Raw genomic sequence first — 16,934 nt, 5'->3', positions numbered from 1 at the left:
GAAGAAGAAGAAGAAGAAGAAGAAGAAGAAGAAGAAGAAGAAGAAGAAGAAGAAGAGGGGAGGGGGAGGGGGAGTGGAGGGGGGAGGGAGAGGAAGAGAGAGAGAGAGAAAGAGAGAGAGAGAGAGAGAATCTCAGGTGACTCCCACATTCCTTGACATTTGAGGAGGTAAGAAATTTACAGGCGAGTCCAGTGTGGAGGCTTTAATTCTAGCACTCAGGACACAGAAGGCAGAGCTCTGTGGCTGAAGGCAGCCATAGTAAACTCCAGGGCAGCCAGGACAGCAAAGTGAGACCCATCTCAGTAAAACAGAGCAAAGGAAAACTGAGGCCAACCTTATCTCAGATGAAGTGTACTTGTAGGCTTCTTCCAGATGTCTGTCTTCTAACCTGGGAGTTTCTCTGAAGGTCTTTCTACATAGAAAAGAGAGGCAGACACAGAAGTTCCGGGCACAAGACACTATTTCTGCCATTGCTCTGACATTCTTCAGTGAGACTGGGGGTGTGCCTGCACACAGCTTTGAGTTCCCTTCCTTTCTTTTAAAAATATGTATTTATTTATTTATGTATATGAGTACACTGTAGCTGTCTTCACACACACTAGAAGAGGGCATCATACCCATTACAGATGGTTGTGAGCTACTATGTCATTGCTGGGAATTGAACTCATAACCTCTGGAAGAGCAGTTGGTGCTCTTAACTGCTGAGCCATCTCTCCAGCCCTCTTTCTTTCTTCCTTCCTTCCTTCCTTCTTTTCTTTCTTTCCTTTTTATTTATTTTTTATTTTTTTTGAGACAGGCCTCAGTATATTGGCCTAGTCTCTCAAGCTCACTGTGTACCAGATGAATGACAATCAAAGTTAGCTATTCACCACTGTCTGTAATTTTCAGCACTCTGGAGTCTGAGGCAGGAGGATCCCCGCCAATTAGAAGTCAGCCTTAGCCTGTCTCAAAAATACAAAACAAAAATTAATCAAGTACTTCATTGCCACACCTCCCATTCTTTTTTTTTTATTGGATATTTTCTTTATTTACATTTCAAATGTTATCCCCTTTCCCGGTTTCCCCCTTCCCAGAAATCCCCATCCCTGAATTTGTGTCTCCAGGCATAGTATGGTTTGTGTTTGTTTGTTTTTGAGACATAGTTTCACTATATATCCCTGACTGGTCTGTAGCTTCCTATGTTAGAAAAGGATAGCTCTGAATTCACAGTGACTCATCCATTTTGGCTTCCTAAGTGCTGGGACTAAAAGCATGCACCACTAGGTCAGGCTAATATGTTTCATTTTTATTTTTAAAGAGTCATTTATTTGGAAACAAAAAAAAAACCTAAAAGTCAGGTGATGGTGGCAGGTACCTTTAATCCCTGCACTTGGGAGGCAGAGGAAGATGGGTCTCTTGAGTTTTTTTCTTTTTTTTTGTTTTGTTTCTTTTTTGTTTGTTTGGTTTTTTTTTTGTTTGTTTGTTTTTGAGACAGGGTTTCTCTGTATGTATAGCTCTGGCTGTCCTGGAACTCACTCTGTAGACCAGGCTGGCCTCGAACTTAGAAATCTGCCTGCCTCTGCCTCCCAAGTGCTGGGATTAAAGGCGTGCACTACCACCACCCGGCGAGTTTTTTTTTTTTTAAAGATTTATTTATTATTATATGTAAGTACACTGTAGCTGTCTTCAGACACCCCAGAAGAGAGTGTAAGATCTCATTACGAGTGGTTATGAGCCACCTTGTAGTTGCTGGGATTTGAACTCAGGACCTTTGGAAGAGCAGCAGCCAGGGCTCTTAAGTGCTGAACCATCTCACCAGCCCAGGTCTCTTGAGTTTTGAGCCTGGTATACGGAGTTCTAGGACAGCCAGGGCTACACAGAGAATCCTTCTATTGAAAAACAAAACAAAACAAAAAGTTATTTGGGGGCTAGAGAGATGGCTCAGTGGCTAAGAGCACTTACTGTTCATGCATAGGACACATGGTTCTGTTCCCCGAATCTACATGATGATTCAAAACCTGTAACCCCTGTTCCAGGGGAGCCCAGTGCCCTCTGCTGGTTGCTGTGGACACTGCATGCATGTGATGCACAAAGATACATAAAGGCAAAACACAAATAACGAGGCAGGAGCTGCCTGCCTGTCTTATGCTCCCTGTCTAGTGTTGGTATTACAGGCATGCACGCACCACCATGCCCAGTGACAAAAGTGCTCTAAGGAGGAGGGTCAGACTCAGAGTTAGTTTCCATTAAAGGCTAGGTGAATCTATTTCTTTGGGCTTTGGGTGAGGCAGAGTGTCATAGATTCAGGAGCAGGTGGAAGGGTTTGCTTATTCATAGTGGCCAGGAAGGAGAGACAGCATAAACAGGGAAAGGCTAATGCCCTGTTCCTGTGAATCTCAAGGTCCCACACGTCCCTCCTAATCGCCTACTCAGATTTTGAGCTCATAAATGAATCAAAGCATGGATTCAAAGTAAGTTAGAATTAAACCATCTAACATCTCTAAATCAGATAGGTTGACATCAAGTGTAACTAATTATCTCACTTCCCACTTCTCTATAGTTCTAGTTCTCTCCCCCTGCCCCCACCCTCAGTTTCAGAAAGGGTCTCAGGAGAGCATGGTGGTACATCTTTAAACTCAGCACTTGGGAGATAGAGGTAGACAGATCTCTACGAATTCAATGTGAGCTAGGTCTACATAGCAAGTTCCATGCTAGCCAGAGCAACATAGCCAGACCCTGCCTCAAAACAAAGCCTAAATAAGACAAAGTCAGGGTGGTATGTATCTCAAGCTGGAAGAGAACTATAAAGTACACTTCCAGTGATCCTCATGCCCGTACCTCCCAATGCTGGGATTACAAACAGGAGTCAACGGGATTTTGAAACAGGGTCTTGCTACACAGCCCACGCGTGTTGACCTTTTATTCCTGTCCATATCCTGTTGGCATTACAGCCTTGGACTAACATACCGTGCCAATGTCTGGTTTGTGTGTATTTAGGTCCAGTCTGTGTCACTTTGCTACTGGTAGTTCAACAGTGTACTTTTGGGGTTATTGTAAGGGTTATAAAAGCGTTTGTAGTGATGTACTCAGGAAATGTTACTGTCCTTTCAGTCTTTCTTTTTCAGTACTCCTTACCCTGCGGGCTCTGCGTTCAGCAGGCATAGCACTGTCTCCTACAGTCTGTTCTGACTGTTCTCTAAGGTTTTTTGGGGGGGTGGGGTGGAATGTGAAGATCAATGGTAGGATGCCTTAGTCTGTATTTTCCTCAAGGCTATTTACGGGGGTTGGAGAGTTTAATTAGGTACTTTCCTAAACCTGGCTTATTTTTGGCTTTTTCCGTACTAAGTAAGTGGGTGGGAGACGCTGCTGAGGATTCAGAGTTGGAAAAAACAGTAGTCTCACAGGAACCAAACCAAAACCAAACCGCGGCATTCCTTATTTACTATACAGGTCAGCCCTTGGACGTGTCAGCGTCATGCCCCGCTCCGTCCGCAAGGGGGCGCGCCAGGAAGTTCCGGAAGTCCGTCCCGAAATCACACACGGAACTTTCTTCCTTGCATTTCCGTTCAGCTTCGCGCAGTCGTTTGTCCTGTACGGCTACCCGTCCGCATACGAACCTAGCCCGGGAACTAAGACTCAGGGGAGGGCAGTCACCAGCCGGGAGCCTGTCGGTTCCAGACACCGTCCGGACTGGCAAGATGTGCTCCCTAGGGCTGTTTCCCCCGCCTCCGCCTAGAGGTCAAGTTACCCTGTATGAGCACAATAACGAGCTGGTGACCGGCAACAGCTACGAGAGCCCGCCTCCCGACTTCCGGGGCCAGGTGGTCCGGGTGGGATGCCGCGGTGGGGATGCGGAAAATGGGGATAGTGGCGACGCGGCGGGGTTCAGGGGAGATTGGAGAGAACGAAATATATTTTAGGGCCTGTGTTGCCCTGTAAGGGATGCCAAAGCATGTGAAAAGGTTCTAGGAGAGGTAGAGAAGATGAAGGATGCCGTCAGTCAGGTCTTTTCTAGTGTCAGCCCTGTGAAAAACGATTGTGGTTTGCAGATGAGGACTGAAAATTTTCTGTCCCACAAGTGTTACATTTGTGGGTATGGGAAATGGGGCCGTGGGATCTCTTATGCCATAGGTTGGAGATGGCGGGGAGTTCTGTTAAGATTTGGGGAAGAGACTGACTGCCTTCCCCTCCCTCACTTCTGAGGTATAGTGGATCAATCTTCCTGTCCTACACCTGACCAAGGATCCCTTAAAAACTCCGGGGAGGCTGGACCATGGTACAAGAACTGCCTTCATCCATCACCGGGAGCAAGTGTGGAAGAGGTGCATCAATGTTTGGTGAGGCTTGGCAAACGGTTGCTTAGGCCATGGTCTACCGAGCCTGCTTTGGGCAGCTCTTGAAAAGGCAGCTAATTATAGTCAGTGTCTTCATATTGCCACAAGTCATATTAGATGATCTATCTTTATTGTAAAACTCTAGGGTTTACCAGAAGCTTATTTATCCCTAATAGCCTGGCCTGGTTTTACAAATGTGCTCTCAGCACCGACCTCGTGTCCTGCGTTATTCATTTTTATCTGAAGCTCAGGAAAATTAGGTAAAGGTTGTATTGGTTCGTCGATAACTAGGACATGTAAGAGCTGCTTTTTTTTTTTTAAGCTGTGTAGGTTTGGAAGAGTTACTCAATTACTCTGTCCTAAAACAAAACCCCTTTACACTGTGGTGACTAAATAGATGGAAAGCACTTAGAGGCATTTCCTGGCACATTAATCCCTCTGTATGTTTGCCATCACCATTATTACCATTGTTATTATCTGTAAAAAGAATTCTTGGGTTTATGAATTACCTTCATTTGTTACTTTGTGAGTTGTTGCCAAATAGCCTTTAAAAAAAAAAGATTTATTTTACATATATGAGTACATTGTAGTTGTACAGATGGTTGTGAGCCTTCATGTGGTTGCTGGGAATTGAATTTAGGACCTCTGATCACTCAGTCAACCCTGCTCATGCAGGTTGGCCCCACTCGATCTGGCCCAAAGATTTATTTATTATTATAAGTAAGTACACTGTAGCTGTCTTCAGATGCACCAGAAGAGGGCATCAGATCTCATTACAGATGGTTGTGAGCCACCATGTGGTTGCTGGGATTTGAACTCAAGACCTCCAGAAGAGCAGTCAGTGCTCTTACCTGCTTAGCCATCTCACCAGCCTGCCAAATAGCCTTTTATCTAAATTTTACATACAGGACGTGGATGTAGCTCAGTTGGTAGAGTGCTTGCCTAGCATGCATGAACCCCTCAGATCAGTAAGTAGTACTACATAAAACTAGGTGTGGTGGCACATGTCTGTAATCTCAGCACTAGGCTGGAAGAGCAAAAGCTTGTTGCCATTTTTGACTACACTGCAAAATTGAGGTTAACCTGGACTACATGAGACTATCTCAAAAACAACCAACCAAACCAAAAAGTAAATAAAACAGAAACTGGGCAGTAGTATTGTGGTGATGGTTAAATTGAGCATGGAAGCACCTAGCTCAGTGCCTGGCATGTTGTAGACATATTTGCTTGTATAGTTAGTTACATGTTTCTCAGGATATTACTCAGCCTTACTGTTGTCTTAATTATTCCTCAGGTGTATATATCTGCTTCCTAAGTTTCTCAAACTTGCCTCTTTTTTTTTTTAAAGATTTATTTATTATTATAAATGAGTACACTGTAGCTGTCTTCAGACCACCAGAAGAGGGCGTCAGATTTCATTACAGATGGTTGTGAGCCACCTTATGGTTGCTGGGAATTGAACTCAGGACCTTTGGAAGAGCGATCGGTGCTCTAACCCACTGAGCCATCTCACCAGCCCTTTTTTTTTTCTCTTCGAGACAGGGTTTCTCTGTATAGCCCTGGCTGTCCTGGAGCTCACTCTGTAGACCAGGCTGGGCTTGAACTCAGAAATCCGCTTGCCTCTGCCTCCCAAGTGTTGGGATTATTTTTCCTGAGGCGTCCTTAAGTAGCTTCTTTCTTTTTTATTTTTATTTTATTTATTTATTCAAGACATGGTTTCTCTGTGTAATAGTCATGGCTGTCCTGGAACTTTCTATGTAGACTAGACTGGCCTCAGACACAGATCTGCCTCCCTATGCCTCCTGATGCTGAGGGTAAAGGCATGGGCCACCTTAAGTCATTTCTTAGCTGATCCCTTTCTCCATTCTGGGCTCCTCTAATGTCCAAATTGATCTTTCTGAAGTGCATTTTGACTCGCCACTCACTGTTTGAAAGATGGTTGATGCCTTCTCTCTCTTTCTGTCTGTCTCTCTCTGTCTCTCTGTCTCTCTCCCTCTCTCCCTCCCTCCTCCTCATCCTCTTCCTCTCCCCTCTCTTCCTCATTCTCTTTTTTCCTCATCTCAATCAGTATGTAGCCCTGGCTGGATGAACTTACCACTTAGATCAAGTTGGCTGAGGACTCAACAGGTTCTTCCAGTCTCTGCCTCCTGCAAACTGGAATTAAAGGTGTTTGCTATCACACCTGGCCAAGTCCTAACCGACTTGCTCAGATATTCTACCACTTCCAATCCCTGAAATTTAGTTGTCTCATCTGTAAGTGGGCAAAATGCCATTTAGATTAATGTGGTAAATAATCTAATGTCCTAAATAAATTAAAGGGTAATATATATATAAAGTGTTTGCTGCATAGTTGACACTCACTAAAAATATAATGCCTCTTTTTTTGTCTTTGTTTTGTTTAAAAAGATTTATTTATGTATATGAGTACACTGTAGCTGTCTTCAGACATACCAGAAGAGGGCATCGGATCCCATTACAGATGGTTGTGAGCCTCCATGTGGTTGCTGGGAATTGAACTCAGGACCTCTGAAGAGCAGCCAGTGTTCTTAACTGCTGAGCCATTTCTCCAGCCCCTTGTTTTGTTTCTTTGTTGAGACAGGTTTTCTCTGTATAGCACCAGCTATCCTGTTACTCACTCACTCTGTAGACCTTGAACTTAGAGATTGACCTGACTCTGCCTTCCAAGTGTTGCGATTAAAGGCATGAGTGACCACTACCCCTCTTCCTTTTTTTTCTTTTTGGTTTTTCAAGAGAGGGTTTCTCTGTGTAGCCCTGGCTGTTGTGGAACTCACTCTGTAGACCAGGCTGAACTTGAACTCAGAAGTCTGCCTGCCTCTGCCTCCCAAGTGCTGGGACTAAAGGCGTGCACCACCACTGCCTAGCTTCCTTTTTTTTTTTTTTTTTAAAAAAAAGAGAGAGAGGAGAGAGAGAGAGAGAATGCTTCATCCAGCCCCAGCAACTGTGTTACTAAGGATATTCAACTTTTGATCTTCTCAATTTTACCTACCCAGTGTTGGGGTTATAGGTATAAACTACCACATCTTATTTTATGTGCTAGTGGGGATTGAATCCAGGGCTTTGTTCATGTTGGGTAGGTACTCTACCAACTGAGGCACACATACTCTCCCAAACCTCTTATTTTTAATATATGTTTGTTAAATGGATGAAACCTATTAGGGGGACTTCCGACAGGGTCACAGTAATTCTTTTTACTTTTTCTCCTCTTGAGGCATGAGTCGGGTCTTTTTGGAGTTCTGAATGAGATTTCAAATTCAGAGGAAGAAGGTGAGGCTCCCCTCTAGTCCCCTCTATGTGTGAGCTTATCTCTTCCCCATACTTCCTAACCTCACTCCAACACCTGTTAGCCCAGCCTCTCCCTTTAGCCTGCTTTTTTTCTGTCACCTTTTCTTCTAAGTACCCAGATATCCAAAGTGGGGCTGGGGAGAAGGTATCCAAGCACAAGGACTGAAGAGCTTTGACTCTGTCCTCACCCAAGAGCAGGGCGAGTTATAACCCTGTGCATGATGCCATCAGAGCTGTCTTTTACCTCACAGTGTTTGAGTGGGTAAAGACAGCCTCCAGCTGGGCCCTGGCTCTCTGTGGCCGGGCCTCCTCACTCCATGGCTCCCTGTTCCCACATCTCTCGGTAAGTTTGACTTCCTCCCTGACTCTTTTTTTTTTTTTTGTGGGCAGGGCTGGATGTGGTGACCCAGAGAGTGGGTGTGGTCTAACCCTGCTGTGGGAATGTTGAGTAGGTGTGCTCCTTCTGTATGTCATGTCTGTTTGTTGTATTCTTAGCTCAGGAGTGAAGATCTGATTGCTGAATTTGCCCAAGTAACTAATTGGTGAGTGCACAAACTCTGGTACCCTGTAGGACAGAATTCCTGACCTGGAAATTCCTCTGGGGAGAGAGGTGAAGGCAGAAGGAACTCCTTTACATTGTTACTCCTGCTCTAGTTCATGTCACCTTGGTGTCAGCTAGAGTCATTTGCAGAGAAGAATCCTGTGGGGAAGTTGTGGGGTGCCTTTTTGATTGATGACTGATGTAGGAAGGCCCACCTCACTATGATGGTCCTGGGTGCTATAAGAAAGCAGACTGATAGTTGTGATTCCCTTTAACCCCAGCACTCAGGTAGAGGCAGGTGTATCTCTGAGCTGGAAGACAGTCTGGTCTACAGAGTGATTTGTAGGCAGCTAGAGCTACATACTGAGACACTGCCTCAAAAATAAAACAAAAAATCCACCCACCTACTTATCCCACCCCATTCTCCCAGAAAGAAAAAGAAAGCAGGCTGAACAAGCCAGCAGACATCGTACACCATAGCTCCTGCCTTGCATTCCTGCCCTGACTCCCTTGGATGATGGACTGCGAGCTGAAGAATGACATTAGCCCTTTACTCTCCAGTTGCTTTTAGCTGTGGTGTTTTATCTACCCTAAGACTCCACTCTGCCCACCCTCAGAAAGGAACAAAAGAAAACCCGAGTATCCCTTTGCTCCTGTGGAAGGGAGTCCGAGTTGCTAGGCTGTTGCTGGGAGGTACAGCTGCCAGCTAGGTGCTCATCCCACCGCAGGTCCAGCTGCTGCTTACGGGTCTTTGCCTGGCATCCTCACACCAACAAGTTTGCAGTGGCCCTGCTGGATGACTCCATCCGTGTTTATAATGCCAACAGGTGCGTGTGTGCATGTGTATGCAAGCAAAGTCAGGTTCAGACTGGTCTCACCTTCCTGCTGGCCTTAGTCCTGCACTTCATGGGCTGGTCCATAGGGCTCCTTCCAGAAATGGGGCTGGGGACACTCCAAAATTGAATGTGTCCTTTTTGCATCTAACTTTTTTTTTTCTATGATAGGATCTCTGCTGGCCTTGAACTCAGAGATCCCCCTGCCTTTGGCTCTCAAGGGGTGGGATTAAAGGCATGCACCACTACTTCCCGGAACTTCTTATCTTTTGTTTTACTGTTTTTGCTTGTTTGTTTATGATTGATTTTACTTTATGCATATGAATATTTTGCCTGAGAATGCATATATATGTATGTGTACCATGTGCATGCCTGGTGCTATGAGAGGAGTTACAGACTCCTGACAGCTGTCATGTAGGTGCTTGGGATTGAACTCAGCTCCTCTAGAGGAGCAGCCAGAGCTCTTAACCTCTCAGCCACCTCTCCAGCCCCCTTTACCTTTGTTATTTATTTATTTATTTATTTATTTGTAGGCAGGGTTTTTCTATGTATCCCTGGCTGTCCTGAAACTTGCTCTGTAGATCAGGCTGGCCTTGAACTCACAGATTTCCCTCTGCTTCCTTGGTGCTGGGATGTAAGGTGTGGGCCATGATCCCCAGCCTGTTTTACCTTCTTGAAAATTTTTTTAAATTTTTTATGTGATTGAGTGTTTTGCTTGCGTGGATGCCTGTACAAGACTTCCATGCCAGAAGAGGGCAACATATCCTCTGGAACTGGAGTTACAGACAGTTGTGAGCTACCATGTAGGTGGTGGGAACTGAACCCATACCCTTTGGAAGATCAGTCAGTTCTGTTAACCACCAACCCATCTTGCCAGCACCTTGTTTTGTCTTTTTAGTGGGACTCAGGCTTTTTGAGCTTAGAGTCTTTGCTTTGACCGAGTCTCCTATTCTGTACCCAGCACTATAGTTCCTTCCCTGAAGCACCGTCTACAGCGAAATGTGGCAGCCTTGGCCTGGAAGCCCCTCAGTGCCTCTGTCTTGGCTGTGGCTTGCCAGAGCTGTATTCTCATCTGGACCCTGGACCCCACTTCTTTATCTACGAGGTAAGTCCTGGCATCCTGTCTTGACCTTTCTGAGGGTCATGCCAGAGGCCCATGGGATGTGCAGGTTTCCTCACAGCACTTCCCAGGGCTGTGGGAGAAGCAGATCTAAGGTCAGGTGGGTGCTAGGATGCTCTGTCTAGACAAAGGGACAGATTTAGTGGCCTCTGGGGTTATGGAAGAATATATTTGTGGGTCATACACTGCCAGACAGACAGAGGTATAAAAGTAGAGCAGGAACAAATGCAGACATAGGTAGAAACCATAAAAATGGAACAGTCAGCAGGTGGTGGCCCACGCCTCAAATCCCAGCACCCCAGAGGCAAAGGAAAGAAGGTGGATCTCTGAGTTCAACCAGTCAGGTCTACAAGCTGTCCAGGATAGCCAGGGATACACAGAGAAACCCTGTCTCAAAACAAACAAAAAGTTGGGACAATACCATGAGAACTCAAAATAAAACCAGAAAATCTAAAATTATGAATAAATAGGAAACCTTAGCTAGGTGGTGGTGGTGCATGCCTTTAATCTCAGTACTTGGGAGGCAGAGGCAGGTGGATCTCTGTGAGTTCGAGGCCACCCTGGTCTATGTAAGGATTTCAGGGCAGTCAGAGCTGTTACACAGAGAAACTCTTGAAAAACCAAAAAAAAAAAAAGTACATTTATGGGCTGGAGAGATAGCTCAGAGGTTAAGAGCACTGACTATACTTCCAAAGGCCCTGAGTTCAATTTCCAGCAACCACACGGTGGCTCACAACCATCTGTAATGAGATCTGGTGCCCTCTTCTGGTGTGTCTGAAGACAGGGACAGTGTACTCATAAATAAAAATTATTAAAAAAACTTTAAAAAGTACATTTATTTACTGTATATGGGACACGTGGTAGCTCAAGTATAGAGGATGGTTTTGGGGAGTTGGTTCCCTCCTTCCATTGTGTGGAACTCAGTGTCTTCAGGCTGTATTGCATCTCTGTGCTCCCTCCCGCTCCCTCCTCCATTCTTGTTTTTTCTTTTCCTCCCCTGTAGCCCTATTTTGGCACAATCTTCCTAGAGAAGTTAGGAAATTACTAAGTTTCAGTGTTGGTTTTTTGTTTTGTTTGATGGGGTCTCCCTCCCTATGCTAGCCTAGAGCTCACGTGTAGACCAGGAGGAGAGTTTTGAGCTCACAGACATGGACCGGCCTCTGCCTCTGCCTCCGTGTCCTCAGCTATGGCTTAGTTGGCGTCTGTGTCACCATGCCGGATTTTTTAAGACTGAGAGGCTGACGTCTGTTTGCCCAGCACTTTTTTTTTTTTTTTTTGAGACAGGGTTTCTCTGTGTCGGCCTGGCTGTTTCGGAACTCACTCTCTGGACCAGGCTTGCCTTGAACTCACAGAGCTCTGCCTGCCCCTGTTCCCTGTGCTGGAATTAATGGGTTGAGCCACCACTGCCCTGCTGTCCATTACTATTGACTATGCTCAGAAATTCCTTGGATCTCACCAGTAGTTCCCTTCATGCCTGACTTGAGTTGTAGTTATTTAGAAAACAAAACAAAACAAAAAAACCACTCAGGTCTTTTTGGTTTTTTGAGACAGGGTTTCTCTGTATAGACTTGGCTGTCCTGGAACTCACTCTGTAGACCAGGCTGGCCTCAAACTCAGAAATCCACCTGCCTCTGCCTTTCAAGTGCTGGGATTAAAGGTGTGCACCACCACTGCCTGGCCTCACCCACATTTTTTTAATTGTACAAAATGGCCCAAAATATCGGCACTAGTAATACTGAGTCATGTGTCTTTGGTTGTTTTTGACAGGGTTTAATTAGGCAACTCTGACCCCCAAGTTAAGTATAGATAGGGCTGGCCTTTAACTCTTGACCCTCCTGCTCACCTCTCAAGTGAAAGGAGTGTACTGCACACCCTGCTTTTTCTGGAAATTTTTTTTATAGTGAAGTTTATTTTATTTCTTAAAATGTTATGTGCATAGATGTGTGTCTGCATACCATGTGCACGCAGGGCCTAAGGAAGCAAGAAGAAAGTGATGTACCCTGGGCCTGGAGTTACAGATGCTTATGAATCACCATATGGGAGCTGGGAGTTGACCCTGGATCCTCTAGGAGAGCAGCCAGTGCTTTTATCCACATAGCCATCTCTCTAGCTCCTTTCCTAGGAAATTAGAATTGTTTTTTAGGGAGAAGCCAGCAAGGGAGGAGTAACAGTTCTTGTAGCAGGTATGCTACAAAAGATAGGCTATCCTTTAAAATGTTTTTATTTTAGGGACATAGAGATGGTGCTGGGGATAAGAGGTTCAGGAGATCTGATCCCCTCTTCTGTCCATCATGGGCACTGACATGTATACATGCAAGACACCAGACACACAAAACAGTAAAAGATGTATTTTTAATCACATGTATGTATGTATGTGCATATGAGTGTAACTACCCACAGAAACTAGTGGAACTGGAGTTACAGACAGCATGCTGAGCCATCTCTCCAGCCCTGGGCTGCCCTTTTTAAATAAAAAAAAAAAAAGTTTAAAAATTTATTATGTATGTATGCACTCATGTGGTGGTCAAACACAACTTTTTGGGTTTTTGTTTTTAAACAGTTCATTTTTTAAAAAGATTTATTTATATGAGTACACTGTAGCTATCTTCAGACATTACCAGTAGAGGGCATTGGATCCCATTACAGATGGTTGTGAGCCACCATGTGGCTGCTAGGAATTGAGCTCAGGACCTTTGAAAGAGCAGTCAGTGCTCTTAACCACTGAGCCATCTCTCCAGCCCTTTTGTTTTTTGTTTTTTGGGTTTTTTTTGTTTTTTTTGTTTTTTTTTTTTTTGAGACCAGGTTTCTCTGTGTAGCCCTGGCTGTCCTGGAACTTGCTCTGTAGACCAGGCTGAGCTTGAATCCAGAGATACAACCACCTCTCTGCTGCCAGAGGGCCCAGAGAACAGCGTTTGGGAGTGGTTCTAGTTGCCCACTGTGGTTTCTTTCTTTTTGTTTTTTTAATAAAGGTTTTTTATTTATCTTGTGTATATGAGTACACTGTAGCTGTCTTCAGACACAGGAAAGAAGGCATCAGATTCCATTATAGATGGTTGTTGGGAATTGAACTAAGGACCTCTGGAAGAACAGTCAGTGCTCTTAACCACTGAGCCATCTCTCCAGCCACCACTGTGGTTTCTTAAGATTGAACTTTTATAATATTTATATATATAATATATTTAACATAAAATATTTAACACATATAAAGTATATGTAAAATGTATCTTAATACTATATATATTTATACTCATAACATGTATTCTATATACATATATGTATATACCATGTTATAAAGTACATGTTTATATATAAATATAATAACAAAGTCAAAGGTTGGCAGTGTGTCGTATGGACAATCTAATGTGCATTTGAAAAGGTCTGAGGAACAGGCTGCAGGGAGAGTAGAGCCACTGACAGTGAGCTGGAGCGCAGAGATGACTGACTTGAAAATCGTCAGTCATGCCAGGTGGTGGCACACGCCTTTAATCCCAGCTTGGGAGGCAGAGGCAGGCGGATTTCTGAGTTCAAGGCCAGCCTGGTCTACAGAGTGAGTTCCAGGACAGCCAGGGCTACACAGAGAAACCCTGTCTCAAAAAACCAAAAAAAAAAAAAAAAAGAAAATGGTCAGTCACTATAATGTTGCCTCTGTAGTGGCCTCACAGCAGTTAAAGGTGGTTACTGCTGGATGGAAAGGGGAGAACCCAGGCCACTGAAACAGCACTCAGTGGTGGAAATGGGAGATGTTCTGACAGAAAGGCAAGAAGAGAAGCAGAGCTTGGATCCTTGATGTACTGTCAGGAGACCCCAGCCCAGTTCAGTGGGAAATGATACTCCAACACAGCCCCCTTTAGGCTTACTGCCATGAGCCGTCTTCTGTCTTTTTATTCTGGCTCATACCCTGCCAATCACAGGCTCTCCATAGAATTTCCCTTTAACTTTCTCCATAATCCCTTTTTTCCAGCCCAGGTTGAAGTTAGACACAAGCAATGAAATGGAATTATGATAGGGATTTTCATTTCATTTTTGTGTTGTTTAGTGGTGGCAACAACAGGTCAGAGAGGGCATTGACTCCCTGGAGCTGGACTTAGGTGGGAGCACCTGCAGTGAGTGCTGGGACCCACTTTTACCACCTGGAGAGCAGCAAGTGGTCTCACAGTCTTCAGCCCCTTGATGCAATTGTTTGTTTACTGTTTTCTCATTGCATCCCTTTGTTTATCCCTGGCAGACCCTCCTCTGGCTGCGCCCAGGTGTTATCTCACCCTGGGCACACACCAGTCACCAGCTTGGCTTGGGCCCCCAATGGGGGGTGGCTGCTCTCGGCCTCACCTGTGGATGCTGTCATTCTGGTGAGTCGGTCCCACCCGTCAGACAGCAGCCTTCCTCACGCATGACAGAGTACACTTGTTGTCTGTCTTCAGAGTTTCATCTGGGCTCTTCACATCTGAACTCTGCCAGCTTTCACTGTGATCTTAAACTTAGGTCTTTATGTCGAGTAGTCTGTTTCTTATTGCTTCCCCTTCTCTAGGGCTTTGTGTACATAAGAGGGTAGCCTACCACGAGTAGCTTGGTAGTCTTTTGAGTCTCTGTGCTGAGTTCCCTCTATCTCAGGTATGGGACATTTCAACAGAAACCTGCGTGCCCCTTCCTTGGTTCCGAGGAGGAGGGGTTACCAACCTGCTGTGGTCCCCAGATGGCAGCAAAGTCCTGGCTACAACTCCTTCCGCTGGCTTCCGGTGAGTAGGTGAAAAGCTAGGGGAGCCAAGAACTCACAGAAAGGCACCTCACTTCTCGGCCCGACCTTGGGACTGCAAGTTGTTGGGTCAGTCCAGGGTTCGAGCCTGAAGGCCCTATGCTGTAATATGGCTTTCTTTGGCTCAGAGTCTGGGAGGCCCAGATGTGGACTTGTGAGGGGTGGCCAACTCTCTCAGGGCGCTGCCAGGTAAGTGGGGACTGTATTAATTCACAGAAGCTGGGAGGAAGGGAATTCTCATGGGCCTGGATCCCTTCATGCATGGCTCCCATCTTCTCCCCAGCTTTAGCCCTCCTGTAGATATATTTACTGTCTTTTCCTTCCTGTCCCCAGACTGGCTGCTGGAGTCCAGATGGAAACCGACTGCTGTTCACTGTACTGGGGGAGGCATTAATTTACTCCTTGTCATTCCCAGATCGATGTGGTGAGTTAGGACATCTTAGAATGCAGACCGTCTGGGGTGGTCAGAGGAAGACAGCAGCTACAGGGTACACTGAGAGATGAAGGGAGGTACAGAAGCCAAGGATACCGCATAGAAACCTCTGCTTATAGGAACAGAGAAAGGCCATGTTGGAGGTGCGAAGTCAGCAACCATTGTAGCAGATCTTTCTGAGACAACAATTGAGACCCCAGACGGAGAGGAGAGGTGAGTCTGAGTAGCTGTGGGAGGGGTGAAGCCAGAATGAGCCACACTTGATGCTTGTCCTTTCACAGACTCGGGGGAGAGGCCCACTCCATGGTTTGGGACCCAAGTGGTGAACGTCTGGCTGTGCTCATGAAAGGTAAGGCGCAAAGAGAATGGGCTGTCTTTCTTTGAGACAAGGTCTCACTGTGTAGCCGTGGCTGTCCTGGAATTCACTATGAGATCAGACTGGCCTTGAACTCACAGGTTCACTAGTTTTGTCTGTCAGTGCTGGTATTAAAAGTGTGTGCTAATACACTCAACTAGACAAAGGGCTTTCTTAAGCCACAGCCTAATAGATTTTGACAGCACCAGGGCTACTGTTCTCTGCCTCTGCAACTTTGCTTCCAGAGTTCCCGCATTAGCTGACACATTTCTTACAGGAAACCCACGGGTTCAGGATGGGAATCCGGTCATCCTCCTTTTTCGAACTCGAAACAGCCCCGTGTTTGAGCTGCTTCCCTGGTATGTGCAAGCCGACCTTGGGGCTAGCCACAAAGACCTTCTCACATCCAGCTGTCTTTTGTCTTCTCACTTCCTCTTCCTTTTGCCTAAGTGGCGTTATCCAGGGGGAGCCAGGAGCCCAGGCTCAGCTTATCACTTTCCATCCTTCCTTCAACAAAGGGGCCTTGCTCAGTGTGGTGAGTCCACAAGGGATGGGCTGTGTGTGTGTGTGTGTGTGTGTGTGTGTGTGTGTGTGTGTGTGTGTGTGTGTGTATATGTGTGTGTGCGCGCGCGCATGCGCGTTTGCTTGCTTGTGCGTGCACATGAGCATGTGTGTGTGCGGGTGTCTTCAGGATAGCTGGAGGCCCAAACAGTGATGCCTTTCTTTCCCGTTCTTTGCAGTGCTGGTCCACAGGCCGAATCACCCACATTCCTCTATACTTTGTCAATGCCCAGTTTCCACGCTTTAGCCCAGTGCTTGGTCCGGCCCAGGAGCCCCCAGCTGGAGGTGGAGGCTCTATTCATGAAGTGCCACTATTTACTGAGACATCACTAACCTCTGCTCCTTGGGACCCTCTTCCAGGACAACCATCTGCCCAACCCCACTCCCCTCATTCCCACTTGTAAATAAAGTTTCTCTTTGTTTCCACTCATTTACCAGGATGTAACTCCAAGTGTGTTGCTGGGGTGTGAGTTGGACCACTGGTTAGATCCTTTCCAGCTACTTGGGAATTTGATCAAGTTATTTAGTCCTAGGATGGTTTCTCTCTACTTCTTAAGGATTTATTATTTTACATGTTTGTGTTGCCCGCATATACAAATGTGTACCACATGTGTGTCTAGTGTCCACAGAGGTCAGAAAGGGGGTGTTGGATCCCCTGGAACTGGAGTTACACTTATGAGCTGCTATGTGGGTGCTAGGGATGGAATCTGGGTCCTCTCCCACAA

General features: G+C 45.7%; 1 protein-coding gene across 1 annotated transcript; it reads left to right on the top strand.

Annotated features, from left to right (window-relative positions):
• The first annotated feature begins 3,529 nt into the window (after window positions 1-3,529).
• On the top strand, window positions 3,530-16,639 carry Aaas (aladin WD repeat nucleoporin). The gene is made up of 16 exons (XM_031356811.1): window positions 3,530-3,800; window positions 4,189-4,316; window positions 7,543-7,598; window positions 7,868-7,959; window positions 8,112-8,158; window positions 8,886-8,984; window positions 9,952-10,095; window positions 14,336-14,456; window positions 14,719-14,843; window positions 14,989-15,049; window positions 15,194-15,284; window positions 15,413-15,506; window positions 15,575-15,642; window positions 15,926-16,007; window positions 16,099-16,183; window positions 16,389-16,639. The coding sequence occupies exons 1-16, from the start codon at window positions 3,678-3,680 to the stop codon at window positions 16,611-16,613; spliced, it is 1,641 nt and encodes a 546-aa protein (XP_031212671.1). The 5' UTR covers window positions 3,530-3,677; the 3' UTR covers window positions 16,614-16,639.
• The last annotated feature ends 295 nt before the right edge of the window (window positions 16,640-16,934 follow it).

This window comes from Mastomys coucha, unplaced genomic scaffold, assembly GCF_008632895.1.
Source record: "Mastomys coucha isolate ucsf_1 unplaced genomic scaffold, UCSF_Mcou_1 pScaffold11, whole genome shotgun sequence".
NCBI classification, from domain to species: domain Eukaryota; kingdom Metazoa; phylum Chordata; class Mammalia; order Rodentia; family Muridae; genus Mastomys; species Mastomys coucha.
This window is presented reverse-complemented; position numbering and strand designations above follow the sequence as displayed.